Source organism: Pongo abelii, chromosome 9 (assembly GCF_028885655.2).
Source record: "Pongo abelii isolate AG06213 chromosome 9, NHGRI_mPonAbe1-v2.0_pri, whole genome shotgun sequence".
Lineage (NCBI taxonomy): Eukaryota > Metazoa > Chordata > Mammalia > Primates > Hominidae > Pongo > Pongo abelii.
In genome coordinates this window covers 110,559,437-110,587,231 of record NC_071994.2, presented here as the reverse complement: position 1 = coordinate 110,587,231, position 27,795 = coordinate 110,559,437, and the positions used below count along the sequence as shown (strand labels likewise).

The window sequence follows — 27,795 nt, the reverse complement described above, 5'->3', positions numbered from 1 at the left end:
CATATAAAAATAGAACAAACATAAAATAATGTTTATGCACTTTAGTTTTGAGCCAAAGACATCAAGTTGTATAGGCTTTATCTGTGGCTCACAATTTTGTTTTTTATAATGCAAGTCTTCCAAGTAAGTTTTACAATGTGAAACACATTTGGCACAATTAAGATTGATTAACTCATTTCTGTATCTATTAAAGAGTAGCAAAGAAAAACCTGGGTAATAACTTGTACATGGTGAGTCCCTCAGATGTTTTTTGATTAAGCAAATTAATGCTTTATTTTGTTTAAATTATTATCAAATCACTTCTACTCACTGACAAGAAAGAAATGACTCATTTAAGGCTGAAGTTTCTCATCTGTCATTGAAAAACAATGCAGAATAGTGGTTAAGTATGTATACAGGAGAGCTAGACTAACTTAACTCAAATCCTGGGTCTATAATTTACTAATGGTATGAACTCTGGCAAATTATTTAACATCTCCATTCCTCAATTCTTCATCTAAAAAGTAGGTATTATAATAATAACACTTATAGCATCTGAAAAGTAGGCATTATAATAGTGACACATATAATTCAAATGAAATTATGAGCCACAGATAATCATTTATGGATTAAATGAATTAACTTTAATAAAGTACTTAGAACACTGCCTGGCACATATTAAGCCCTATATGTTTTGGTTAATAAACTACCTTCAGGAGCTATTATTTTGAAAAGACTGATAGAAAAAAATTATGTTTCTCTGTGGTATGGAAGGTCTAAGTCAGGAATAGTCAGATGCTTGCACTTCAGGGGAGGGCATGTCAGAATCTCTAGTCTTACATAGATTGAAGAATTATATTTAATATTATAAGCATACTTAGTATTACAACATATTTCCATATTTGGAAAAACTTCATCTAGTTTTCTAAAAATATAAATTATTTATATAAAATGTGACAGTAAGAATCAGTTGACAAACTGATTCTTAATTTTATATGGAAGGAAAAAAAAGCCTCAAATAGCCAGCACAATAACCGAAGAAGAACAAAGTTGGAGGACTCACATTACCCAATTTTAAGACTTACTATAGGAGAGTCTGGCAAGATGGCCAAATAGAGACAGCTCCGGTCTGCAGCTCCCAGTGAGATCAATGCAGAAGGCAGGTGATTTCTGCATTTTCAACTGAGGTAACCAGCTTATCTCATTGGGACTGGTTAGACCATGGGTGCAGCCCACGGAGGGCGAGCCTAAGTAGGGTGGGGCGTCGCCTTACTCGGAAATTGCAAGGGGTCAGTGAACTCCCTTCCCTAGCCGAGGGAGGCCATGAGAGACTGTGTCATGAGGGACGGTGCTATCCAGCCCAGATACTACGCTTTTCCCACAGTCTTCACAACCCACAGACCAGGAGATTCCCTCCAGTGCCTATGTTACCAGGGCCCTGGGTTTCAAACACAAAACTGGGCGGCTGTTTGGGCAGACACTGAGCTAGCTGCAGGAGTTTTTTTTCATACCCCAGTAGTGCCTGGAATGCCAGCAAGACAGAACCGTTCACTTCCCTGGAAAGGGGACTAAAGCCAGGGTGCCAGGTGGTCTAGCTCAGTGGAAACCACCCCCATGGAACCCAGCAAGCTAAGATTCACTGGCTTGAAATGCTTGCTGCCAGCCCAGCAGTCTGAAGTCGACGTGGGACACTTGAGCTTGGTCGGGGGAGGGACGTCCACCATTACTGAGGCTTGAGTAGGCAGTTTTCCCCTTGCAGTTTAAACGAAGCACAGGGAGGTTCCAACTGGGTGAAGACCTCCAAAGCTCAGCAAAGCTGCTGTAGCCAGACTGCCTCTCTAGACTCTTCCTCTCTGGGCAAGGCATCTCTGAAAAAAAGGAAGCAGCCCCAGGCAGGGGCTTATAGATAAAATTCCCATCTCCCTGGGACAGAGCACCTGGGGAAAGGGGCGGCTGTGGGCACAGCTTCAGCAGACTTAAACATCCGTCCCTGCCTGCCAGCTCTAAAGAGAGCAGCAGATCGCCCAGCACAGTGTTTGAGCTCTGCTAAGGGTTGGACTGCCTCCTCAAGTGGGTCCCTGACCCCCGTGCCTCCTGACTGGGAGACACCTCCCAGCAGGAGTCGACAGACAGCTCATACAGGAGAGCTCTGGCTGGCATCTGGTGGGTGGCCCTCTGGGACAAAGCTTCCAAAGGGATGAAGCTTCCAAAGGAAGGAACACGCAGCCATCTTTGCTGTTCTGCAGCCTCCACTGGTGATACCCGGGCAAACAGGGTCTGGAGTGGACCTCCAGCAAACTCTAGCAGACCTGCAGCAGAGGGGCCTGACCGTTAGAAGGAAAACAAACAAACAGAAAGGAATAGCATCAACACCAACAAAAAGGATGTCCACTCAGAAACCCCATCTGAAGGTCACCAATATCAAAGACCAAAGGTAGATAAATCCATGAAGATGGGGAGAAACCAGCATAAAAAGGCTGAAAGTTCCAAAAACCAGAATGCCTCTTCTCCTCCAAAGGATCACAATTCCTTCCCAAAAAGGGAACAAAACTGAACAGAGAATGAGTTTGATGAATTGACAGAAGTAGGCTTCAGAAGGTGGGTAATAACAAACTCCTCCGAGCTAAAGGAGCATGTTCTAACCCAATGCAAGGAGGCTAAGAACCTTCATAAAAGGTTACAGGAACTGCTAACTAGAATAACCAGTTTAGAAAAGAACATAAATGACCTGATGGAGCTGAGAAACACAGCATGAGAACTTCATGATGCATGCACAAGTACCAATAGCCAAATCGATCAAGCAAAACAAAGGATATCAGAGATTGAAGAGCAACCTAATGAAATAAAGCATGAAGACAAGATTAAAGAAAAAAGAATGTAAAGGAACAAACAAAACCTCCAAGAAATATGGGACTATGTGAAAAGACCAAACCTGTATTTGATTGGTGTACCCGAAAGTGACAGGGAGAATGAAACCAAGTTGGAAAACACTCTTCAGGACATTATCCAGGAGAACTTCCCCAACCTAGCAAGACAGGCCAACATTCAAATTCAGGAAATACAGAGAACACCACAAAGATACTCTCTGAAAAGAGCAACCACAAGACACATAATCATCAGAGTCATAATCATCAGATTCACAATCATCAGATTCACATAATTATCAGATTGAAATGAAGGAAAAAATATTAAAGGCAGCCAGAGAGAAAGGTCAGGTTACCCACAAAGGGAAGCCCATCAGACTAACAGCAGATCTCTCTGCAGAAACCCTACAAGCCAGAAGAGAGTGGGGGCCAATATTCAACATTCTTAAAGAAAATAATTTCCAACCCGATATTTCATATCCAGCCAAACTAAGCTTCATAAGTGAAGGAGAAATAAAATCCTTTACAGACAAGCAAATGCTGAGAGATTTTTATCGCCACCAGGCCTGCCTTACAAGAGCTCCTAAAGGAAGCACTAAACGTGGAAATAAACAACTGGTACCAGCCACTGCAAAAACATACCAAATTGTAAGGACCATTGACACTATGAAGAAACTGCATTGACTAATGGGCAAAATAACCAGCTAGCATCATAATGACAGGATGAAATTCATACATAACAATATTAACCTTAAAAGTAAACAGGCTAAATGCCCCAACTAAAATATACAGACTGGCAAATTGGATAAAGAGTCAAGACCCATCAGTGTGCTGTATTCAGGAGACCCATCTCATGTGCAAAGACACACATAGGCTCCAAATAAAGCAATAAAGGAATATTTACCAAGCAAATGTAAACTAAAAAAAAAAGCAGGGGTTGTAATCCTAGTCTCTGATAAAACAGTCTTTAAACCAACAAAGATTAAAAGAGACAAAGAAGGGCATTACATAATGGTAAAGGGATCAATGCAACAAGAAGAGCTAACTATCCTAAATATATATACACCCAATACAGGAGCACCCAGGTTCATAAAGCAAGTTCTTGGAGACCTACAAAGATACTTAGACTCCACACAATAATAGTGGGATAATTTAACACCCTACTGTCAATTTTAGACAGATCAACGAGACAAGAAATTAGCAAGGATATCCAGGACTTGAACTCAGCTATGGACCAAGCAGACCTAATAGACATCTACAGAACTCTCCACCCCAAATCAACAGAATATACATTCTTCTCAGCACCACATCACACTTATTCTAAAATTGACCACGTTGTTGGAAGTAAAACACTCCTCAGAAAATGCAAAATAACGGAAATCATAACAGTCTCTCAGACCACAGTGCAATCAAATTAGAACTCAGGATGAAGAAACTCACTCAAAACTGCACAACTACATGGAAATTGAACAACCTGCTCCTAAATGACTACTGGGTAAATAATGAAATTAGGCAGAAATAAATAAGTTCTTTGAAGCCAATGAGAACAAACACACAACGTATCAGAATCTCCGGGACACAGCTAAAGCAGTGTTTGAGGGAAATTTATAGCACTAAATGACTACAAGAGAAAGTAGGAAAGATCTAAAATCGACCCCCTAACATCACAATTAAAAGAACTAGAGAAGCAACAGCAAACAAATTCAAAAGCTAGCAGAAGACAAGAAATAACTAAGATCAGAGCAGAACTAAAGGAGATAGAGACATGAAAAACCCTTCAAAAAATCAATGAATCCAGGAGCTAGTTCTTTTTTAAAAGATCAACGAAATAGACCACTAGCCAGACTAATAAAGAAGAAAAGAGAGAAGAATCAAATAGGTGCAATAAAATTGATAAAGGGGATATCACCACTGATCCCACAGAAATACAAACTACCATCAGAGAATACTATAAACACCTTTATGCAAATAAACTAGAAAATCTAGAAGAAATGGATACATTCCTGGACACATATACCCTCTCAATTCTAAACCAGGAAGAAGTTGAGTCCCTGAATAGACCAATAACAAGTTCTAAAATTGAGGTAGTAATTAATAGCCTACCAGTAAAAAAAAGTCCAGGACCAGAAGTATACACAGCCGAATTCTACCAGAGGTACAAAGAGGAGCTGGTACCATTCCTTCTGAAACTATTTCAATCAATAGAAAAAGAGGGACTCCTCCTTAACTCATTTTGTGAGGCCGGCATCATCCTGATACCAAAACCTGGCAGAGACACAACAACAACAACAAAAAATTTCAGGCCAGTATCCCTGATGGACATCGATGTGAAAATCCTCAATAAAATACTGGCAAACCGAATCCAGCAGCACATCAAAAAGCTTATCCACCATGATCAAGTGTGCTTCATCCCTGGGATGCAAGGCTGATACAACATATGCAAATCAATAAATGTAAACCATCACTTAAAAAGAACCAATGACAAAATCCACATGATTATCTCAATAGATGCAGAAAAGGCCTTCAATAAAATTAAACACCCCTTCAAGCTAAAAACTCTTAATAAACTAGGTATTGATCGAACATATCTCAAAATAATAAGAGCTATTTATGACAAACCCACAGCAAATATCATACTCAATGGGCAAAAACTGGAGGCATTCCCTTTGAAAACCAGCACAAGACAGGGATGCCCTATCTCACCACTCCTATTCAACATTGAATATTGGAAGTTCTGGCCAGGGCAATCAGGCAAGAGAAAGAAATAAAGGGTATTCACATAGCAAGAGAGGAAGTCAAATTGTCTCTGTTTCCATATGACATGATTGTATATTTAGAAAACCCCATCGTCTCAGCCCAAAATCTCCTTAAGCTGATAAGCAACTTCAGCAAAGTCTCGGGATACAAAATCAATGTGCAAAAATCACAAGCATTCCATACACCAATAACAGACAAACAGAGAGCCAAATCATGAGTGAACTCCCATTCACAATTGCTACAAAGAGAATAAAATACCTAGGAATACAACCTATAAGAGATGTGAAGAAACTCTTCAAGGAGAACTACAAACCACTGCTCAAGGAAATAAGAGAGGACACAAACAAATGGAAAAACATTCCATGCTCATGGATAGGAAGAATCAATACTGTAAAAATGACCATACTGTCCAAAGTAATTTATAGATGCAATGCTATCCCCATGAAGTTACCACTGACTTTCTTCACAGAACTAGAAAAAACTACTTTAAATTTCATATCTAACAAAAAAAGAGGCCGCATAGCCAAGACAATGCTAAGCAAAAAGAACAAAGCTGGAGGCATCATGCTACCTGACTTCAAACTATACTACAAGGCTACAGTAACCAAAACAACATGGTACTGGTACCAAAACAGATATATACACCAATGGAACAGAACAGAGGCCTAAGAAATAACACCACACATCCACAACCATCTGATCTTTGACAAACCTGACAAAAACAAGCAATGGGAAAAGGATTCCCTATTTAATAAATGGTGTTGGGAAAACTGGCTAGCCATATGCAGAAAGCTGAAACTGGACCCCTTCCTTACACCTTATACAAAAATTAACTCAAGATGGATTAAAGACTTAAATGTAACACCTAAAACCATAAAAACCCTAGAAGAAAACCTAGGCAATACCATTCAGGACATAGGCTTGGGCAAACACTTCATGACTAAAACACCAAAAGCAATGGCAACAAAAGCCAAAATTGACAAATGGGATCTAATTAAACTAAAGAGCTTATGCACAGCAAAAGAAACTATCATCAGAGTAAACAGGCAACCTACAGAATGGGAGAAAATTTTTGCAGTCTATTCATCTGACAAAGGGCTAATATCCAGAATCTACAAAGAACTTCAACAAATTTACAAGAAAAAAACAACCCCATCAAAAAGTGGGCTAAGGGTATGAACAGACACTTTTCAAAAGAAGACATTTATGCAGCCAATAAACATATGAAAAAAGCTCATCTTCACTGGTCATTAGAGAAATGCCAATCAAACCACAATGAGATACCATCTCATGCCAATTAGAATGGTGATCATTAAAAAGCCAGGAGACAACAGATGCTGGAGAGGATGTAGAGAAATAGGAATGCTTTTACACTGTTGGTGGAAGTGTAAACTAGTTCAACCATTGTGGAAGACAGTGTGGTGATTCCTCAAGGATCTAGAACCAGAAATACCATTTGTCCCAGCAATCCCATTACTGGGTATATACCCAAAGGATTATAAATCATTCTGCTATAAAGACATGCACACGTATGTTTATTGCTGTACTGTTCACAATAGCAAAGACTTGGAACCAACCCGAATGCCCATCAATGATAGACTGGATTAAGAAAATGTGTTACATATACACCATGGAATACTATGCAGCCATAAAAAGGATGAGTTCATGTCCTTTGCAGGGACATGGATGAAGCTGGAAACCATCATTCTCAGCAAACTAACACAAGAACAGAAAACCAAACACCACGTGTACTCATAAGTGGGAGTTGAACAATGAGAACACATGGACACAGAGAGGGAACATCACACACCAGGGCCTGTCGGAGGGTGGGGGGCTAGGGGAGGGATAGCATTAGGAGAAATACCTAATGTAGGTGACGGGTTGATGGGTGCAGCATACCTCCATAGCACGTGTATACCTATGTAACAACCTGCACGTTCTGTACATGTACCCCAGAACTTAAAGTATATATATATATATATATATAAAGAATGTGGGTACATGTCTAAAGGACACAGGAACCAGCTTGAAAGGGCTCTCACTGGCCTAACCTGGACCAATTTGAGGATCAAAATAAATACTGATAACTAATTTTTATCCCACTGAACAAAAACAGGAATCCACTGAGAAATTATGAATCCGTATTATATAAAAATAAATAACTTGAAAATTTGGTACATAATTTACATAATTTCAAAGAACCACTTCACAAAATACTTATTAGAGAAGGAAAAGAGGTACTTGACAGCAGAGAAGCTCCGCAGATGCCACTTTATTTAAATGATCAGAATTAACATCACCTGTAATGAAACAAATGGAAATCATGTGCTACCCAACAGGATGCAGTAAGACCGCCTCACTTCTGTGATCGTCCTGCTTAAGTGGCCAAATTTGAATTTAATCACAAAAGAACCTCCGACAAACCCAAGTTGAGTGACGTTCTATAACACAACTATCCTGCAATCTTCATGAAACTTTTGTAGTTAATTGTGATCATCTGACCTATTTCTGGATCATAGGATTTAAATGAAAGAAACTGAACTAGGCTTTAGGAAAAGCCATCATTTTTCTAATAAAAAATGAGGCCAGCTTAGCTAACAACGTTTACCCTTTGTCCTTCTCTTTATTCTTGTGTTTATCAGATGCCGTGAACAGATGTGAAAGAATGTGATACCCTGCTTGTGACTGCAAAGACTAAAGTTACAGACTGCAACAAAGCGAAAAAGGGTAAACAATTTGGCTCCTTCAGCAATTGCACCAAACCTGGACCAGGTACTTTTAGGCTCCTTGTTACGTAATCCTTTATTTGATTAAGCCATGTGACTGGATTCGCATTAGGTGTGGCCAAATGCAAACCTAGCCAAAATAACCTTTTTCTTTCTTTTCTTTTCTATTTTAACATATCTAGTTCCCCTCTCTAACCCCAACTTTTTTTTGGGCAATTTTATTTGTATTGCACGGTATTTACAAATTAATTAATGATTTTTTCATGATGTTGTCTTCTTTAAGCACACAGTATACGTCTCCATTCGTTCTAGTCTTTTTGGGGAGCTTATGCAAGATTTTAAAGTTTTCTTCATATAACTTTACACATTGCTCTAGACCGAATGTTTGTTTCCCCAGAATTCTTATGTTGAAACCTAATCCCTAATGTGCTGGTATATGGAGGTAGGGACTCTGGGAGGTGATTAGGTTATGAGGGCAGCACCCTCATGAATTCCTATAAAAGAAGTTCTAGAGAGATCCCTCTCCCTTTCCGCCATATGAGACACAGCAAAAATACTGCCCTGTAGGAACCAGGACACACCCTCACTAGACAGCAAATAGCCCAACATCTTGATCTTTTCCAGCCTCCAGAACTGTGAGAAATACTTGTTTGTTATTTATAAGCCATCCATTGTATAATATTTTTGTTATAGCAGCCTCAACTGATTAAAACACACACGTTTGTAATATAATCACAGTTTATTTTTATTGAATTGATGCAAAACAGTGAAATGGATGTTTTTCTGAATTCCAAGAGAATCTGAAAAGATGTTGATGTTAGTTATGACAAAAATCAGTCAATGTAGTCAGTTGATTAAATATTACAAGGTCGATTAGTAAATTACATTTTAAAATAAAATGAATACTTTCTATTGCATATCAAACAAGTAGGCATTGTGTGCTCAAGATTCAGACTCATAGAATGGTAGTGGATGTAGAAACTCTTGGAAAGCTTCTTGCAAACACACATTACATTTTATGAAAACTGAAGAGAAAGAGTATTTACCTCAACCTGGCTTATGTTACTTATTTTTAGCGTCTTTAAGATATCGTTTATAATTAATTCCCCAGCCTTCTTCTTCTTGTAAATGTAAGCTTAGTGTCTTATGTTCTCAAAGCACTTCATCACCTTAGAATGTCTTATTTTTCTGAACTTAAAAGTTTTATGTTTGGGCGATACATTCGTAAAACAAAACAAAGAAATCCCCGCAGAAATAAATAACTGTCCATTGTAATGAAAAATGCTTGGATGGATAAATATGAGTAAATAATATGAGATCAGAGGAAAAAATATAATGTAAATTTCTAACAAGTTAAGCACGGGTAAATTGTGAAGTGCAATGCAAAATTCACATGAGTGTTTCATATATTAAATAAAATCCACCAAAACAAAACACTGAATCTTCAAGGCAATTCTGTCCTTCCTGCCAGCTTCCACTACCTTTCCGGCAGCCTCCCTTTATTCCATTCCTCCAGCACAGGGAAATGATGCTCTGGCGACAAACGGTACTTCGGCAGAAAACTTTTGAGAGGTACCAACTTAACTTCCAAGAGCTTGTAACTTACTCCGGTGATTTTAAGACGAAATTGGTGAGAAAGCTGTTAATATAGTGCAAAGTGCATAATAAATGTATATTTATTATGGTATTAATCCTGCTCACAATCGCACCCAACGCCCGAAAGAATTAAACCCTCCACCACCCTTCAGGTCTTTAAATTCCGGGCTGCAGTAATCCGAGCCCTAAGCGACCTCAGATGTGCGCATGCTCTGTTGGTGGAGCCGTGCTCCTCCCTCGGGTCCGGAAGTGCCGGTTTGTTTGTTAAATTACGACCGTCGTAAACTAGAATTTTCCTGCGGCTTCTTAGCTTTACGATGGTAACAAGTATGGCGGCTGCTAGTGGTAGATTTGAAAGTGCGAAGAGTATCGAAGAGCGGAAAGAACAGACCCGGAATGCCAGGGCCGAGGTGTTGCGCCAGGTACCTCTGTTTTGGGGCTTTTGTAGTTATTTATTGTTGTGGGAGTTGAGGGTTCCCGTAAGCTAGCCCACTCACCCCTTCCCTCACCTCGTCCGTACTGAATCTCACCTTAATTTGGGTGAGTTCTCCCGTTGCAATGCCGGTAAACCCTTTTGTAGCTACCGGTTTTTTAGATGTTCTGGCAGGTGCCAGTTGCTAATTCTCTTTTCAGGCAGATCTGTCTCTTTTTCTCCAAGTTACTTTACCTTTTAAGTTACCCATTCTTTACATTTCTGTCACTCGGACTGCACACTTTGTAGGTCCCCTGCGGCTTGTAAGGACTCTGCCAGCATGTCTCGCAGCCTCAGTCATTGCTACTGCTGTATCTGAAATGAAATTTTCCTTTTTCGGAAACACATTCAAGTCACGCTTGAATAGACTCAGTTTGACATTTCTTTCTCCTGTCTCTATTGGTATCAATTCCAGACTTACTGTAAGCTCTTACCAATCCAAACAGAAGTTAACACGAGTCTCAGTATATTTAGCATGTCACAAAAGATCGCGAAACATTGTATTTCTCACTAAACTTCAGATACATGGAGGTAACATACAAAGAATGGAGAAAGTAAACTACTGAATTATCTGACAATCTATTCAATATGTAAGAAGTGTGGCAACGAAAGAGAAAAGTTGCAGTTGGAGAGCAACAGAGAATTCAGTGAGGGTTTTTGTTTTTATTTAAGTTGTAAGAGTTTTAAACAAGTTTAAATGCAAATGAGAAGGAGCCAGCAGAGAAGAGGGAGAGGAGCGTCTAAAGAGAAAATGACTACAGCCAGGTTTTAAAGGGGAAGAGTGGGCGATTAGTCTTGGGTAGGTGAAATGTTGGTATTGTTTCCTAATTTCAACATATGTAATGTGTGTGTGTGTATATATATATATATATATTATTCATTCTTTTCTGTTTGGTATTTCCAGCAGTTTTTGGAGGGAGTAAGCTTCGTAAGTTGAGATAAATCTTATAGTAGAGATATGCATAGAATTTGAAAAGGACCAAATTCAGCTTTGGAGTTAAGGAAAAGAAAGAGGGTAGGAACGATTTCCTAGGAAAAACTTGCTTTGTTTGACTATCATTGAAGAATGGATAAAAATTACCAATATGATCTTTTCTTTTTACAAAGATGATTCTTCCTGAGGCATTTTTGGGGCTGGGTATTGGGGCTACAGGCATTGCATATTGAAGGCGTGGAGGTCTAACTGTTGCAAAAGTCTAAGGCAGTAGCCATGGGAATGGTGAAGGGAAAAGGGATTCCAAGTCATATTGAGGTAGGGAGCTTAGAGAGAGGGGAGGGCCTGGACTCAGTCCCTGGATTCTCTCTGATTGGTAACTCAAATCACTGGAGATTGGAAATGCAGAAGGAGAGATTTTTGCTTTGTTTTGTTTTTTAAGGTTTTTTTTTTTTTTTTTTTTTTTTAACACTGGAGTAGCAAATTCCTGGCAAGGAATAGACATTCATTCATGAGTGGATATTTTTATATAAAAATGACAGAGGTTTTTGTTTTCCTTTTTTTGTGAAACGCAGTTGGGTCAATTGCCAGTTTGTCTTTTTTTTTTCTTTGGTTGTAGGCTAAAGCCAATTTTGAAAAAGAAGAAAGGCGTAAACAACTTAAGCGACTTCGGGGTGAGGATACATGGATGCTACCTGATGTGAATGAGCGAATCGAACAATTCTCACAGGTGAATACTAACAGGTTTACTTGATGTAAGGATATCTGTCCTTTTTTGCACTTATTCAAGTTAATATTGGAGGAATAATTTTATAGAATGTTTTCATAAGTTACAGAATGAATATCACATAGTTGGTGTTGCTGAATAGTTTCATCTCTTTGGCAGAAGTAAGATATTGTAATATTTTGGATATTATGACTCAAATTTTGTTATTTGAGTTGGCTAGTAGAAGATTTAGCTTCAAATTTCTGGCCCACTATAGCAAGCTTATAGGCCTAAAAATTTATGCATTTTAAGCTTTATGTATTTATTTTATTTTATTTTTTTAGGTCTCAAGCCTGTTTTCCTATAATTTTTTTAAAAATTATTTTTAATTGACAAATAATTGTGTAAATTTATGGGGTACAATGTGATGGTTTGATCTATGTATACATTATAGAAAGATTCAGTCAAGCTAATGAACATATCCATCACCTCATCAACTTATTTTTTTGTGGTGAGAACATTAAAAGTCTATTCTTCAATGGCTTTGAAATAGATAATACATTATTATTAACTGTGGTCATCAGTAATAGATCACTAAAACTTATTTCTAGTGTCATGAAAACTTTGTACCCTTTGATCAACATCTTCCCTTTCCCTATCCTTACTCCTTCACCTAGCTTCTTCCTATAATTTTAATTTGTGCTATCTTGTTATATTTTTTATGGCCTAATAGTCTTGTATAAATTTTTGGGAAGACCATAGAGGGATATTATATGTATGTGTGTTTGTGTGTATATAGATGCATATGTATACATGTTTGTGTATATATGTGTTTATTTGATTATATTTGTCACATTAATCTACAAATAAAGCCAAAATTTTCCCAGTATTTTTCTGGTAAGAAGGCTCAGTTATATGATTTCTTGATAGTGCATATATTATAGAAGGTGTGTTAAGATTTCCTGAAAGATTTTATTTATTTAGACATATTCTTGGTATTATTTCATCAAAGATTGAAAGTTTTTTAGAATGTGGATTACTTTTTTCTCTCAAAATACATCCTTTTAAATTAAGATGAAATTAAATTCTTTTCTTGCCTGTTCAAAATGATTGTAGGAACACTCTGTGAAGAAAAAGAAGAAAAAAGACAAGCATTCAAAAAAAGCAAAGAAAGAAAAGAAAAAGAAGAGCAAGAAACAGAAATATGAAAAAAACGAGTCATCTGATAGCTCATCAGTAAGTATGTACTAAAATTAATCAAAGCAGCTATTTGAGAACATTTTATTTGAATGTATAACTTATGGGAAGTTAAAATACAAGAAAACTTAAAAAATATATTACTAGTTATGATATGAAGATATCTGGGAGACATCTGCTTGGAGATGTCCAGAAAATATTGGAAATGTTGATCTTGAATTTCAGAGAAAGGTTAAGAGAATAGGGATATGATTTGGGAATTATTGCTAAGCACAGCACTGGATCTTGCCCAAGGCCTGCTGTAACAATTACCTGGCTACAGCTTGTGTTCACTCAAGGCCCTGGAGCTCTGCAATCAGCAGGTGATGAAGCCAGCCAGGCCTGTGTCTTTCCCTTCAGGGTGGCAAGCTCCCCCAGGCCTGAGGTGCGTCCAGAGGTGCCATCAGGGACCCAGGTACTGGCATCAAAAACCTTAGACTTGTGCCTGGTGTTCTATTGAACTGTGGCTGAGCTGGCATTCAAACCGTGAATGGCAGTCCTTCCTACTCTTCCCTCCCCTTTTCACAGGCAGAGGGGCCTCACCCTGTAGCCACCACCATAGACCCACAGGTAGTACTGGCAGGCTACCACTGATGTTCCCTTAAGGCCCAAGAACTCTTCAGTCATCTGCCTGGCCTGGGACTCACCCTTCAGGGCAGTGGGCCCCCACTGGGCTAGGGCAGATCCAGAAATGCCATCCAAGAGCCAAGGCCTGGGGCTGGACCTGAAGGTCCCTCTTGGTGTGCTACCACCCTATGGCTGAGCTGGTAGACAGAGCCCCCTTTACTTTTCTCAAGCAGAAGGAGGCTCTCCCCATAGCCACCATAGCTGAGAATGTGCTGAGTCTCACCTGAATCCAGCAAGTCTCAGATACACAGTGAAGGCCACAGTGTAGTACCTGATTATTGGTGCTGGTTATTGAGGGCCTAAGGGCTCTTTAGTGGTTGCCAGCTATGGCTGAGCTGGTATCCAAGATGCAAGATGGAGTCCTGTGTTTACTCTTCTCTCTCCTCTCCTCAAGCAGAAGGACAGGATCTCTTTTGGAGCTGCACATTGTGCAGCCTTGGATTGGGGGAGAGGTGGTGCAAGCACTCCCTTAGCTACCCCAGTTGCCCCCCAACCACCCGTCCATTGGCCTCTGAGGCCAGTTTAGCACTAGCAGTCACCAAGGAATTCCACATCCTTGCTAGTACTTGGTGTGGTCAGTCTTAGTAATTTTTAGCTATTCTACTTTGTAATGTCTCGTGTGGTATTTGCCTGAAGAACAAGGATGTAGAGCATCGTTTTAAGTCCCCATAGGGCATTCTATGTCTTCCTTTATGAAATCTGATTTATTAAATATTTTCTTTTTTTGTTTTTCATCATTTTTTCTTAGTGCTTCTGGTATCCTAATTTTTGTGCACCTCAAGATTGTGATTTCTCCTATGTTTATGTTATTATTAAACTTTTTGTCTTTTGTTTGTTTGTTTTTAGAGATAGAGCCTCACTATGTTGCACAGACTGGAGTGCAGTGGCACCATCATGGCTCACTGCAGCCTTGAACTCCTGGGCTCAAGCAATCCTGCTGCCTTAGTAGCCCAATTAGCTATGACTACAGATGTAGTACAGAAAAGTTGTTTTTGTAGACATGGAGTCTTACTATATTGTTGAGGCTGTTCTCGAACTCCTGGGCTCTAGTGATCTCCTGCCTCAGCCTTCCAAAGTGCTGGGATTACAGGTGTGAGCCACCATGCTTGGCCTCCTATTTTTTTTCCCTAGAAGTTTTATAGCTTTGGCTTTTTTGCTTATTTATAATCCATTAATAATTTTTATTTATGTTGTGTAGTGTCAGTTTATTTTTTTCCCACGTGGATTTCCAGTTTTTCTAGCATCATTTGTTGAAAGGTCTGAATTTTCCCTATTGGAAGGAATTTGGGGAGATAGATATGTTAAAATATTCTTTCAATCCATTATGCACTTGGCACATCTCTCTATCCATTTATGTCTTTGATTTTTCTCACAATGTTCTGAAATTTTTAGTGTGGAGATCTTACATGTTGTTTGTTATATTTTTTTCCATTTTGTTTTCTGGAAGTGTTATCGTGAATGGAATTTTAAAATGAATGTGTTTATAGCTAGTATATTATTATAGAAGTGATTTGAAACATTAGAATCAGAAAAAAAAAAGAAAAAAGTGAAAAAAAAACTGCTTTTGATATATTTACCTTGCCTCTTGTCACCTTGTTAAAATTACTAATACTAGTGTTAGTAGCTTTTTTAGTAGATTTCTTAGGATTTCTAGGTAAATGGTATGTCATGTGTGAAAAAGACTTTTACTTTTTTCTTTTCAATCTCTGTGCCTGTTTTATTTGTTAATTGTTGCCTTATTTCAGTAGCTAGGACTTAAAAATAGTTTTGAATGGAAGTGGTGAGAGTGGACATGATTGCCTTGTTCCTTATCTTAGGTGCAGAGCATTCAGGTTTTTACATTTAAGCATGATGTCTGCTGTGGGACTTTCATGTATGCCTTTTCAGATTAAGGAAATGACATTTTATTTCTAGTTTTCTGAGAGTTTGTATCTTGAATGAGTATTGAATTCGATAAGTGCTTTTTTTGCATCTATAAGTGTTAAAATTTGCCAGTGAAACGGTTTGGTCCTGGAGTTTCTTTGTGGAATGGGTTTAACCACAGAGTTAATTCCTTTAATAGCTGTGTTAAATATTTTCTATTTATTCTTGAGTTAGTTTTAGTAATTTTGGTTTTTCTGGGAATTTATTCCATAGAAATTGTCAAATTTATTGTCATAAAGTTATTTGTAATATTTCCTTTGTTCTTTTAATGTTTATGGAATCCATCGTGACATCCCCTCTTTCATCCCTGATTTTGGTAATTTCTATTTGTTTCCTCTGTCAGTCTATCTTGAGGCTTATCAGTTTTTTTAATCTTTCTTTATTGCCTTTTAGTTTCCTTGAATTTTCTCTGGTTGGGTGTTTTCTATTTCATTGATTTAAACTATATTAATACTTATTTTGTGTTTAATTTGCTCTTCTTTTTCTAACTTTCTGAGTGTATCGCCACTGATTTGAAATATTTTCTAATGTGTATTTATTTTATGAAATTTTCTCATAGCACTGTTGTATCTGTACGTAACTTTGATGTTATATTTTCATTGCTGTCCCATTCAAAATATTTTTTACTTTACTTTTTCTTACTCACGGATATATAAGAGTTTTTAAACTTCCAGATATTTGTCGATTTTTCTAGTTTTTTTTTGGGTTATTGACTTTGAATTTAATTATTTTATTATACTCTGTATAATTTCAGTTTTTAAAAAGTTTTTGAGACATTTTATTTTCTAGCCTATGATCTATCTTGGTGAAAATTCCATGTGTATTTGAAATGAGTATGTATTCTGCCATTGTTAGGTATAGTGTTTTATAAATGTCAATTAGGGAAAGTTGATTAATAGTATTAAGTTTAGTGTTAATGATTTTCTGTTCACCTGTTCAGTCAGTTACTGAGAAAATAGTATTGAAATCTCTTAACTGTTTTGTGGATTTTACCTATTTCTGCTTTCAGTTTTGTCAGTTTTTGCCTTACGTATTTTGAAGCTTTATTAGGTACATAGACAGCTCCTTGATGAACTGACTGTTATGAAGTTTTCGTCTTTATCTTTGGTAATACTCTTGTCTGAAGTCTATTGTGTCTCATATTAATAAAGCCTCTTCAGTTTTCTTTTTTTGTGTGTTTTGATCGTCTTTTTAAAATTTTTAGTTTTAATGTATCTTTTTTGTATATTGAAAGTGTATTTCTTGTAAGCAGTGTATAATTGGGTCTTGCTTTTTTATCTAGCCTATCAATTTCTTCTTTTTTATTTTATTGATTGATTTATTGATTGATGGACAGAGTCTTGCTTTGTTGCCCATGCTAGAGTGCAGTAGATCACTGCAGCTTCAACCCCTCGGGCTCAAGTGACTCTCCCACCTCAGCCTCCTGAAAGCTGGGACTACAGGTGTGCACTTCGACGTCCAGGATATATATATATATATATGTATATATATATATATGTATATATGAGTTTTTAAATTTCCAGGTATTTGTAGATTTTATTAGGTTTTTTTGGTTATTGACTTTGGATTTAATTATTATTTTATTATACTCTGTATAATTTCAGTTTTTAAAAAGTTTTTGAGACATTTTGTATTCTAGCTTATGATCTATATATATTTTGTAGAGATGTGGTTTTGCCATGTTGCCCAGACTGGTCTCAAAGTCCTGACCTTAAGCAATCCTCCCACCTGGGACTCCCAAAGTGCTGGGATTACAAATGTGAGCCACTGCATCTGGCCTCTTCCTTTTTTTTTTTTTCTTGAGATGGAGTCTCACACTGTCACCCAGGCTGGAGTGCAGTGGCGCAATCTTGGCTCACGGCTCTTACTTTTCAGTTAGATGTTTTTTGTGCTTTCTAATCTGTTAGCTGTATATGGCTTTTAAATTTTTTGTTAAAATTCATTAAAATTACATCGGCCAAATTTATGTGGCTACTATATTGGACAGTACATAGAAAAATTGTGTTGAATAGTACTGGTTTGGATTATTTATGTTTAATGTAATAGTTGATATGGATGAGTTTAAGTCTACCATGTTGTTATTCCTTTTCTATTTTTTGTTTGTTCTTTTTTCCTTTGTTCCTTCCTTTTCCTGTCTTTTGGATTGAGTGTTTTTTAGCATCCCATTTCATCTGCTGTAGGCTTATTAGGTATACCTTATTTATTTTTAATGACTGCTTTAAGTCTTATGCATATTTTAACTTACCATACTCTACTTTCAAATAATATATAATTTTACTTTTATAATTAGACCTTCACCAAAATATACTTCCATTTTCTCCTACCATATTTTTTGCTATTGTTGTCATATATTTTACTTCTACATATGTTATAAACCCACATTGTTTATAATTTTTAATGTCATACATTCTTTTTATTTTTACTTTAGTCAGTTATCTTTAAATAAGTTACACATGTGAAAAAAGTCTTTTATATTTACCCACAGATTTATCATCTCTGATATTCTTTATTATTTTATGTAGGTCTGAATTTCTGTCTAATACCATTTTCCTTTTGTCTGTAGAACTTCCATTAATATGTATTATAATATGGATTTGCAGACATTGTGTTCTCTCAGCTTTTGTTTGAAAATTTCTTTTATTTCATCTTCATTCTTTTTTTCTTTTACCACAAACTCAGAAGTTCCTACTAGCAATCTTCATTTTTCAGATACTTGGCTAGATAAAGAATTTTAAGTTACAGTGTTTTCTTTTTTTTTTTTTGCACTGTAAAATGTCATCCCATTGTCTTCTGGTTTGCATTGTACATATTGAGAACTCTGTAGTCATTGTAATCTTTTTTCTGTGTATGTAGTATGCCTTTTTATTCTGGATGCTTTTAGGGCTTTTTTTTTTGTCATTATTTTTCAGTGACTCAATTGTGGTATGTCTTGGTATCGATTTCTTTGTGTTTATTCTGCTGTCTTAGTTCATTTGGGCTGCTATACCAAAACAAACTGGGTGGATTATAAATGACAGAAACTTATTTCTCACAGTTTGGGAGGCTAGAAAGTCTAAGATCGAGGCGCTGGTAGATTTTGTGTCTGATGAGGGTTCAGTTCCTCAGAGATGGCTGTCTTCTCACTCTAACCTCATATGGCAGAAGGGAGTGCTCTTGGGCTATGTTTTATAAGGGCACTAATCCCATTCCCAGTCGTCTCCCAAAGGCCTCACCCCCTGCTATCATTGTCTTGGGGGTCAGGATCTCAACATAAGAATTTGGTGGGGGACACAAACATTCAGAGTGTTGCATCTGCCTTAGGTTCATTGTGCTGCTTTGATTTGTGGGTTTACAGTTTCCATCAAATATGAAACTTTCAGGCTTTTTTTGAAGTGTTTTTTTTCTGTTCCCTCTCATTTTGGTAGTCTCCTTAAAATAATGTCTCACAGGTTGATGAGCCTGTGTTCACTTTCTTTCCAGCCTTTTCCTTTCTATGCTTTGGGTTGTGTATATTTTATTGCTATGTCGTGAGCTTCAGGTTTACTGGCCTTTTTTTTTTTTTGAGACGGAGTCTCGCTCTGTTGCCAGGTGGGAGTGCAGTGGCGTGATCTCAGCTCATTGCAACCTTCACCTCCTGGGTTGAAGTGATTCTCGTCCCTCAGCCTCCTGAGTAGTTGGAATTACAGGTGCTCGTCACCACGTCCAGCTAATTTTTTGTATTTTTAGTGGAGACGGGGTTTCACCGTGTTGGCCAGGATGGTCTCAATCTCCTGACCTCGTGATTTGCCTGCCTCAGCCTCCCAAAGTGCTGGGATTACAGGTGTGAGCCACTATGCCTGGCCCACTGGCCTTTTCTTTTGCTGTGTCTAGCTTACTGTTATCCGTGTCCAGTGACATTTTCATTTCAGGTACTGTGTCTTTTTTTTATCATTAGATGTTTCATTTGGATCTTTCTAATGTTTTTCAGTTTATCTCCTCATTATCTTTACATTTTCCCTTCCTTGAACATATTTATGATAGCTGTGTTAAAGTCTTGGTTTGCTGTTTCATTTTCTCTTGTTTTTTCCTGTTGTGTTTCAATTAAATGATTTTTCTCTTGAATATGGGTCACATTTGCTTGCTTCTTTGAATGTCTAGTAACTTTTAATTGGATGCTGAACCCTATGAAAGTTATATTGTGACTGCTGGATTTTGTTGACTTATTCAGAGTATTGAGTTTTCTTTTGGCATACAGTTAATTACTTGTGAATTAGCTTAATCCTTTTCAAGGCTTGTTTTTAAGTTTTGTTCGTATGCATCTGGAATAGCTTTACTCTAGGACTGGTTTAGCCTTTCTACTAAGGCATGACCCTTGTGGGTTCTCTGCCGATTGTCATGAATGTTCAGTGAGGTTTCTTTATTCTGGTTGGCAGGAACTAGAATGTCTTCCAGCCCTTTGTGAGCTCTGGGGATTGTTCTGCTTACAGCTCTTTGGTAATTGTTTTCTCCATGGTAATGTTTCTTTGCCTGACCTTGTGGACTCTCATCCTCAGCATGTTCAGCTTGGTCTTTCTTTAAAGACTCCAGGGGTCCTTTACGTAGATTTCTGGCACCCTTTCTCTGTGTAGCTTCCCATCTGTACTTTTGTTTCAGCCTTTACAAAGTTCAAATTCTGTTTCCTTTGCTCAGTGAGATTTTCATGTTCTGCTTGGGTTACCCCTTTATGCCACAGTCTAGAAAGTGCCTGTAGACAAAAAGCTGTAGAGATTGTAGTTTCATTTTTATTCCAATTTGTATGTATTTCTAGTTTGATGCCATTTGCTTTGTCAAGGACAGAAGCAGAAGTCCTCAAGATCCCTTGATTTTTGCTGGTAGCACTTTTCTGTCTTAGTTCCACCTTCTAGGTTTTGACCACTAGATAGAATTAGAGGTGTGGTTAATTCTGAAGGCTGTACAAGAGAAGGAGAGCCCTGAAGGCTGTGTTAGGTCAGGAGGCGTATTAAGCTTGATGGTTAATGAGTTCAAGGTAAAATGGAGATTGAAACTAAAATTAGCAAGAGAACTGAAGTCGTAGCATGGGGAGCATCAATGTTGCTGAAGTGGTAAGGTGAGTGAGTGCATAATTGTGAAAATGAGTATAGGTTGCTGCTTAAAAGTTTCTGACTAGTGCTATTGAAAGAGTAGAAAAAGGCATTTCATTTAATTTCAGCTTGCATGTATCAAATGCTTATTCTTTGCCAGACACTGTTCTAGACATGGGGAATATAAAAAATATATTTTTAAACCTTTGGGGAACTCATTTCCTAATTGGATAAATAGATACATAATATTAATAATATGATTTTGTAGTAGATTTTGTAGAAGATGATGTTGGCTTTATTTTCTATTGTTACTGAGTTTAGCATACCATCCAACATGATGCCGTGGTAGTACAGGGTATTAAGAGGGATTTCATTTGCTAACTTGTTGATTAAATGATGCTTGAATTGAGACTAGATAGATTAGTAAGCATTAGGCAAATAAAGATGTGCTTGGCATTTCATGCATAAGGAATTGCGAGAACAGAGACATGGAAGTATGAGATAATATGAGTGTGAGTGTGTGTTTATAATAGTATATATGATATATATAATATATAATAATATATATAATAGTATAATATATAAAATATAATTAGTATAGTACTAAATTATAAAACGAGAGGAGGGAGTGAATGGAGATGAAACTGTAAGAATTAATAGGGCCTTGTAAACCAAGAGCTTTGACTTTATTCAGTAGGGAATGTATCATCTAATTGGGTTCAGCTGCATTTATTAGAAAATCTTAGAATAGCCATTGATTATACAAGATAGAAATTCATTTTTTTCTGATATGAAATAAGTCAGGTAGGCAGTCTAGGGCTAGTATGGTCTTCTGGGATCTAGGCTTCTATTGTCTTGCTTTTCCATCATCCTTACAGCATTGCCTCTTAGTCCAGATAACAGGAAGGAAGATGCTCTTTTTTTTCTTAACTTGACTTCCAGAAAGTCCCATAAAATACTTTTGTTTACATCTAATTGGACACTTGATCATAAAGCTTCACTTTCTAGCATGGGAAGTACCTTACTTCTCCAAATAAAATGGGATTCTGCTGGTAGGAAAGAAGAGGAATAACTAGCAGTCTTTGTGATGGGAAGCCCTAGAAGAGAAGTACGGTGGTCAGATGTTCCCTTTATATTACTCTAAATGTATTTGGGGTGAGGGATTGGAGAAAGAAGGGGAGCAGGAAAGATGAATCCAGAAGATTAATTAGGTCTCCTGGAATCAATTGTCTAGGTGAGAGATAAGATCTGATGCAGGGCTACTACTTTTTTTTTTTTTTTTTTTTTTTTTTAAGGCGGAGTTTTGCTCTTGTTGCCCAGGCTGGAGTGCGATGGCACGATCTTGGCTCACCGCAACCTCCGCCTCCCAGGTTCAAGATACTCTCCTTCCTCAGCCTCTCAAGTAGGTGGGACTACAGGCGTGTGCCACCACACCTGGCTAATTTTTGTATTTTTAGTAGAGATGGGGTTTCACCATCTTGGCCAGGCTGGTCTTGAACTCCTGACCTCATGATCCACCCGCCTCGGCCTCCCAAAGTGTTGGGATTACAGGCGTGAGCCACCGTGCCTGGCCTGGGGTGCTACTTTAAGGATCAAAGAGGAGAATATTAGTGGGAATTTTGGTTGCAGGTAACAGAAACTAAATATAAATTGGATTTTGCAAAAAGGAGGATTTATTATTAGAGTACAAAATTCTCATAAGACATATAGATGTAGGAATGCAGCTAGGCTTCAAGAATAGCTGGAATTAGAATTGTGATTGGTTTTTGCAATTTTCTTGCCATTTTTCATTTCCCCTACCCTGAGTTCTAGTTTTTAAAAAATTTTTGCTGATTTCTATTTCTCATGACAGAAATGACCTCTCCCAATGCCTTCCCATTTCTTAGTTTTAGGTAAGCCCATTTAGACTTGATTTCAGATTCCTGAGGAATGGCTCAGGTTGATGTGAATGGGTCAGGTACCTATGTTTGAACTAATCAGTAGTGGCCAGGGATAGAGGTAGGCTCGTATGGTAGTCATGTATTCACTGTATGGTATATTTAATAAATATTTTAAAAATGAAAATGGTAGGCTTGAATGTGTGAGGTAACATCATCCTGAGTTTCTGACTTGGTTTAAGTGGGTGGTTGGTTGTTCCAGATAACTCAGTTCAATACAATACAAGGAGGAGTAGATTTTGTAGAAGAAGAGGATGGCTTTATTTTCTATTCTTACTGAGTTTAGCATGCCATCCAACTACAGTAGACAATTAGTGAAACTTTGGTTAGACAAATTTGAAAGATATCAGCACAATTTATTGTAGTTCAGGCCATCAGAATGGATTTAATGGCCCAAAGGGAATGTTTAGACATTAAAAAATGTCATGGGCAAAGAATGGAACCCCAAATAACAAGATATTTAAGGGCTGAGCGAAGGAGGAAGAGTTCATGAAGGAAATGGAGAAGAAACAGAGTGGGAGGAGAGCTGAGAGGTGTCATGGAAGCCAGGAAAGTGAGTCATCAACAGAATTGTATTGAGCAGAGAGGTCTAGAGAGCTGAAGACTGAAACGTTTTGTTGAGTTCGGCACAGTGGAAGCCATTGGTGAGTTTGGAGAAGTTTCAGTAGATTAATGGGGACAGTCAGTAGATGTATTATAGAGTTTTGAGAAAATGTATGAAAGTGAGAGTGTGAAGGCGGTGCATGTAGACTACTCTTTCAAGAAGTTCATCTTAGAATGGAAGCTGGAAGATTAATTCCTGTTACAGGAGGAATATATAGGGTCAAGGAAGGTCTCCCTTCCCTCCTTAAAAAAAATAAAAGGGTGGGAAATGCTTGAAATTATTTTTAGGCCATTAGGGATCTTTGGTTGATGCCGTGAGAGGAGAAGATAATTGATGGAGCAAGGTCCTGGAGGAACAGAAAGAGTTGTTATCAAAATCTTTAGAGCAAGATCTGCCTTAAACAGGAGGAGTTAACTGGAAATAAGGATAGGCACAGCCATAAATGTGTTGGGCGGTTGGTAGGAAGATAAGGTGGTCCCAGTTTTCTTGATGAGGTAAAAGAAGACATCATTTGCTGAGAATATGGGAATTGGTATAAAGCTTCAGAAGGGTGTTGAAGAAGATAATGTTATCTGCAGTTTTAGATCAAGGGAAATCTCAAAATGTGAAACTTAGGGGCAAACAGCAAACTCATTTACCTGGGTGGTGTTTCCCCTGTTCTAGTGAAGCAGAGATGTGAGTAACTACTTGACATTGGTAGGCACTGAAGCTCTGTGCTGAAGTGAGGTCTCTACTTGGCAGTTCCCATTTTTGTTTTTTTGCTTTCTCTTGGCTTGATAATAAATGGATGAGAAAATAAAAATAATTTGGTTGTGTTTTGTGGGCTTAACTCAAACTAGTGGGTTTATGTGTTTTTTCTTTACAATTTTTTTTTTTTTTTTTTTTTTTTTTGAGACGGAGTCTCTGTGGCCCAGGTTGGAGTGCAGTGGTGCGATCTCAGCTCACTGCAACCTCCGCCTCCTGGATGCAAGCGATTCTCCTGCCTCAGCCTCCTGAGTAGCTGGGATTACAGGCATGCGCCACCATGCTTGGCTAACTTTTTTGTGTTTTTAGTAGAGACGGGGTTTCACCATGTTCGCCAGGCTGGTCTTGTACTCCTGACCTCAAGTAATATGCCTGCCTCAGCCTCCCAAAGTGCTGAGATTACAGGTGTGAGGCACCACACCCAGCTCTTTAAAATTTCAGTGCCACTTTGTAAAGGGGAAATACAGTGTAAGAATTTTTTTCTACGATGTTCAATTTCTACCACTTAACAGCACAGAATTTTTATATCAAAGTATGCAAATTTGACAATTTCACTTATATGCTAAATGTTCTTAGAGCTCTGAAGATGAGTGGGTTGAGGCTGTTCCATCCCAGACTCCTGACAAGGAAAAAGCCTGGAAAGTGAAAGATGAAAAGTCAGAAAAAGATGACACCCAAATTATCAAGGTGAGCAAGCCACTTGATTTTCCTTCCTTCCTTCCTTCCTTCCTTCCTTCCTTCCTTCCTTCCTTCCTTCCTCCCTCCCTCCCTCCCTCCCTCCCTCCCTCCCTCCCTCCCTATCTCCCTCCCTCCCTCTCTCCCTCTCTCTCTCCCTCTCCCTCTGCCTCCTTCCTTCCTTCCTTTCTCTCTCTCTCTCTCTCTCTCTCTCCCCTTTCATTTTAGAGACAGGGTCTCACTCTGTTGCCCAGCCTGCGCTGCAGTCGCACAATCAGAGCTCTCCGCAGCCTCAACCTCCCAGGCTCCAGTAATCCTCCCACTTCGACCTCCCTAGTAGCTGGGACCACAGTTGTGTGCCACCATGCCTGGCTAATTTTTTTATTTTGTGTAGAGTTGGGGTCTCCCTATGTTGCCTAGACTGGTCTCAAACTCCTGAGCTCAAGCAGTCCTTCCACCTCAGCCTCCCAAAGTGCTAGGATTAGAGATGTGAGCCACTGCACCTGGCCTACCACTTGATTTTAAAGAAAGAAGTATCAACTTTTGAGAATAAATGAATATGAAAATGAAAGATGATTAAAATTTCTTCAGGAGAACAATTAGACTTTGAAAACAATATACTTTAGGAATAATTTTGGCAGTAATGCTGTTTGCTGAATGTTTAGAACCCCCTTCCCCTTCTACTGTGAGAAAGTGAGTGCTCCTCTCTATTCTCGTTCCGTAGAGGCTTTCATGCTTTTGATTGTTGATAAGAAGTGGCACTTTCCCCTTATGTCCCTAAAGCCTTATACTGTTATCTCTGTCTGACCCTTCTATAGTGAGAAGAGTTCCATCACAGTTTTTTTTCCCTTCACCTCATGCCTTAATTTTCTTAACAATACTTAACAGTTGAATAGTTCAAAAATTTTGGGTTATAGTTCATATGCCTCAGGAAGAATGTAATTTGTCCACTGTTAGCCACAGGTGAAGGAAGAAAGGTGAACAGGAACTAAGTTTGATTGCTTGTTGTGTGCCAGGCTTTGGGCTGGATGCTTTAGATTTGTTATCTTGTTTACCCTTTAAAACAATCCTGAAAGGTAGGGATTTTATACCATTTTATAGAGGAGAGACTAAAGTATAGAGAGATTTACAAACTTGCTTCAAGTTATATAGCCATGTAGGACTTGTTTCAGATTTGATTGTCTCCAAAGTCTCTGCTCTTATTACCAAGTGTTTATTAAATTCTAATCAGTTCAGATTGAAATGGCTGCCTTTTTTAACAGAGGGATGAGTGGATGACTGTTGATTTTATGTCTGTTAAAACTGTGTCATCATCATCACTCAAAACTGAAAAGGAAACTATGAGGAAAATAGAGCAAGAGAAAACCCAAGCACTTGAACAGGTAAGAGAATATTTGAAATGATTTAACTTTCTAATTTACCTTTAATAAACTTATAAGACATTTATATAAATATAAATGCAGTTTAACTTGTAAAATACCATTGTATTTTTTATAGTATTTAATACAATTAGTGAGAACAACTATGAAATACATCAGTTTAAGAAAACTAAATTTCCTATAGGAAGTGAGTTTAAAGGTTTACTAGATTTATAAATCTAGGGCATATATAAAGTTGAGTGAATATTGAGTTTAAGTTAATATCATTAAATTGAAAGTGAACTCTCTCAACTTTTGTGTCAGTGTATGTACTGAATTAGACACCATAAAAATACTTCCGTTTCAAGACATCTAGAAATTCTGGTGGATGAAATGTAAAATACGCATGCTTATTGTATACTTTATTGTTGTCACTTTGCTAGGAAGGAAGCAATAGGAAAGCTGTAGAGACTGAAAAGTGAGGCAAAAGCACGAATCCAGAGAAGTAAGGAAGTGCCGAAGGTGGTGACTTTCCTAGGGGCATCACACAATCCTGGAAATCTGGAATTCCAATTTATACTGTACCAGGAGCAGATGTTTCTTTTCCAGTACTCAGTATCTGTAATTGTCAAACTTTATATTTTTTTTTTATCAGCCTAATACATGGGTGAGAAATGGTATTTCATTGTTTTTGTATGCATTTATCTGATTGCTACCAGAGAGGTCTTTTCATGTTTTTTGGCCATTCAGATTTCTTGTACTGGGAGCTGCTCGTTTATGTTTTTTGCTTACTTTTCTACCAGGGTTGTTTGTCTTTTTCTAACTGATTTATAGAAGTTATTTATGTTTTCAATCCTTTGTCTTTTATACATTTTCAGATAGTATCTCGTAATTTGTCTAGCCTCTTGTTAATTGTCCTCCTCAGTATGCAATTCTAGCCTTTTTTGTCCTGTTGAGTACCTTATGTGTACGTTTTTGAGAGTCTAAGACGATTGGAAGAAATTCCTTGACTATAGATATTGAAAGATTTTGTGGTGAACTAACAAGGAAGGTGACAGAACCTTTTTTGATATAAACTAAGAAATCAAATCTTTATGGTTTTGTATATCCCTTTAGGTTAACCTTTAACTTAAATTTTGTCCTTTGAAGGTCCTTTTTCGTCAGCTCATGGATACATTAAAAAAAGCCCTTTTAAAAACAAATTTTACACAGCATTTTAATTTTCAGTAGTATATTGTATTCCTGGAAACTAAAGTTCCTAACATTTAGCTCGTTCCATTTCTTGCCATCCTCTTGCCATTATTACTTCTTGTAGAAAGCATTTTCTAACCCCCCACTCCCAGGGTCAATTTAGGTATCAATAGTATGTAGTTCTTTAGCACCCTTTACTTTGATCTCACATACCTATATTTATATTGCTTGATTGTCTTTCCCTCTTCTGTAGACCATAATTTATTTAATGGCAAGGACCATGGCTGCCTTACACATTACAGTCCCAGTGCCTGGCATTGTGCCTACAATACAGGAGACACTTGCATTGTGATTAGGCTACTATCATCTCTTGCCTGAATTACTGCCACAACCTTCTGACTGAACTTGTACCTCTGATCTTGTTCTT

At 37.8% G+C, this 27,795-nt stretch overlaps 1 protein-coding gene across 4 annotated transcripts in view; it reads left to right on the top strand.

Moving 5' to 3' along the window:
• The first annotated feature begins 10,188 nt into the window (after positions 1-10,188).
• The window catches only part of CWF19L2 (CWF19 like cell cycle control factor 2), a 126,549-nt gene continuing 108,942 nt past the window's right edge, over positions 10,189-27,795 (top strand). For 2 of the 4 annotated variants that reach the window (XM_024255890.3, XM_024255889.3), the window contains exons 1-5: positions 10,189-10,344; positions 11,948-12,058; positions 13,151-13,270; positions 24,721-24,831; positions 26,082-26,201. In XM_024255890.3, the coding sequence (XP_024111658.2) occupies positions 10,240-10,344; positions 11,948-12,058; positions 13,151-13,270; positions 24,721-24,831; positions 26,082-26,201 (567 nt within the window). In that variant the 5' untranslated portion in view covers positions 10,189-10,239. Of the gene's footprint in view, positions 10,345-11,947; positions 12,059-13,150; positions 13,271-20,056; positions 20,886-22,160; positions 22,262-24,720; positions 24,832-26,081; positions 26,202-27,795 lie in introns of those variants that run through there. The other 2 variants (XM_054524987.2, XM_063711355.1) reach the window with 2 other exon arrangements.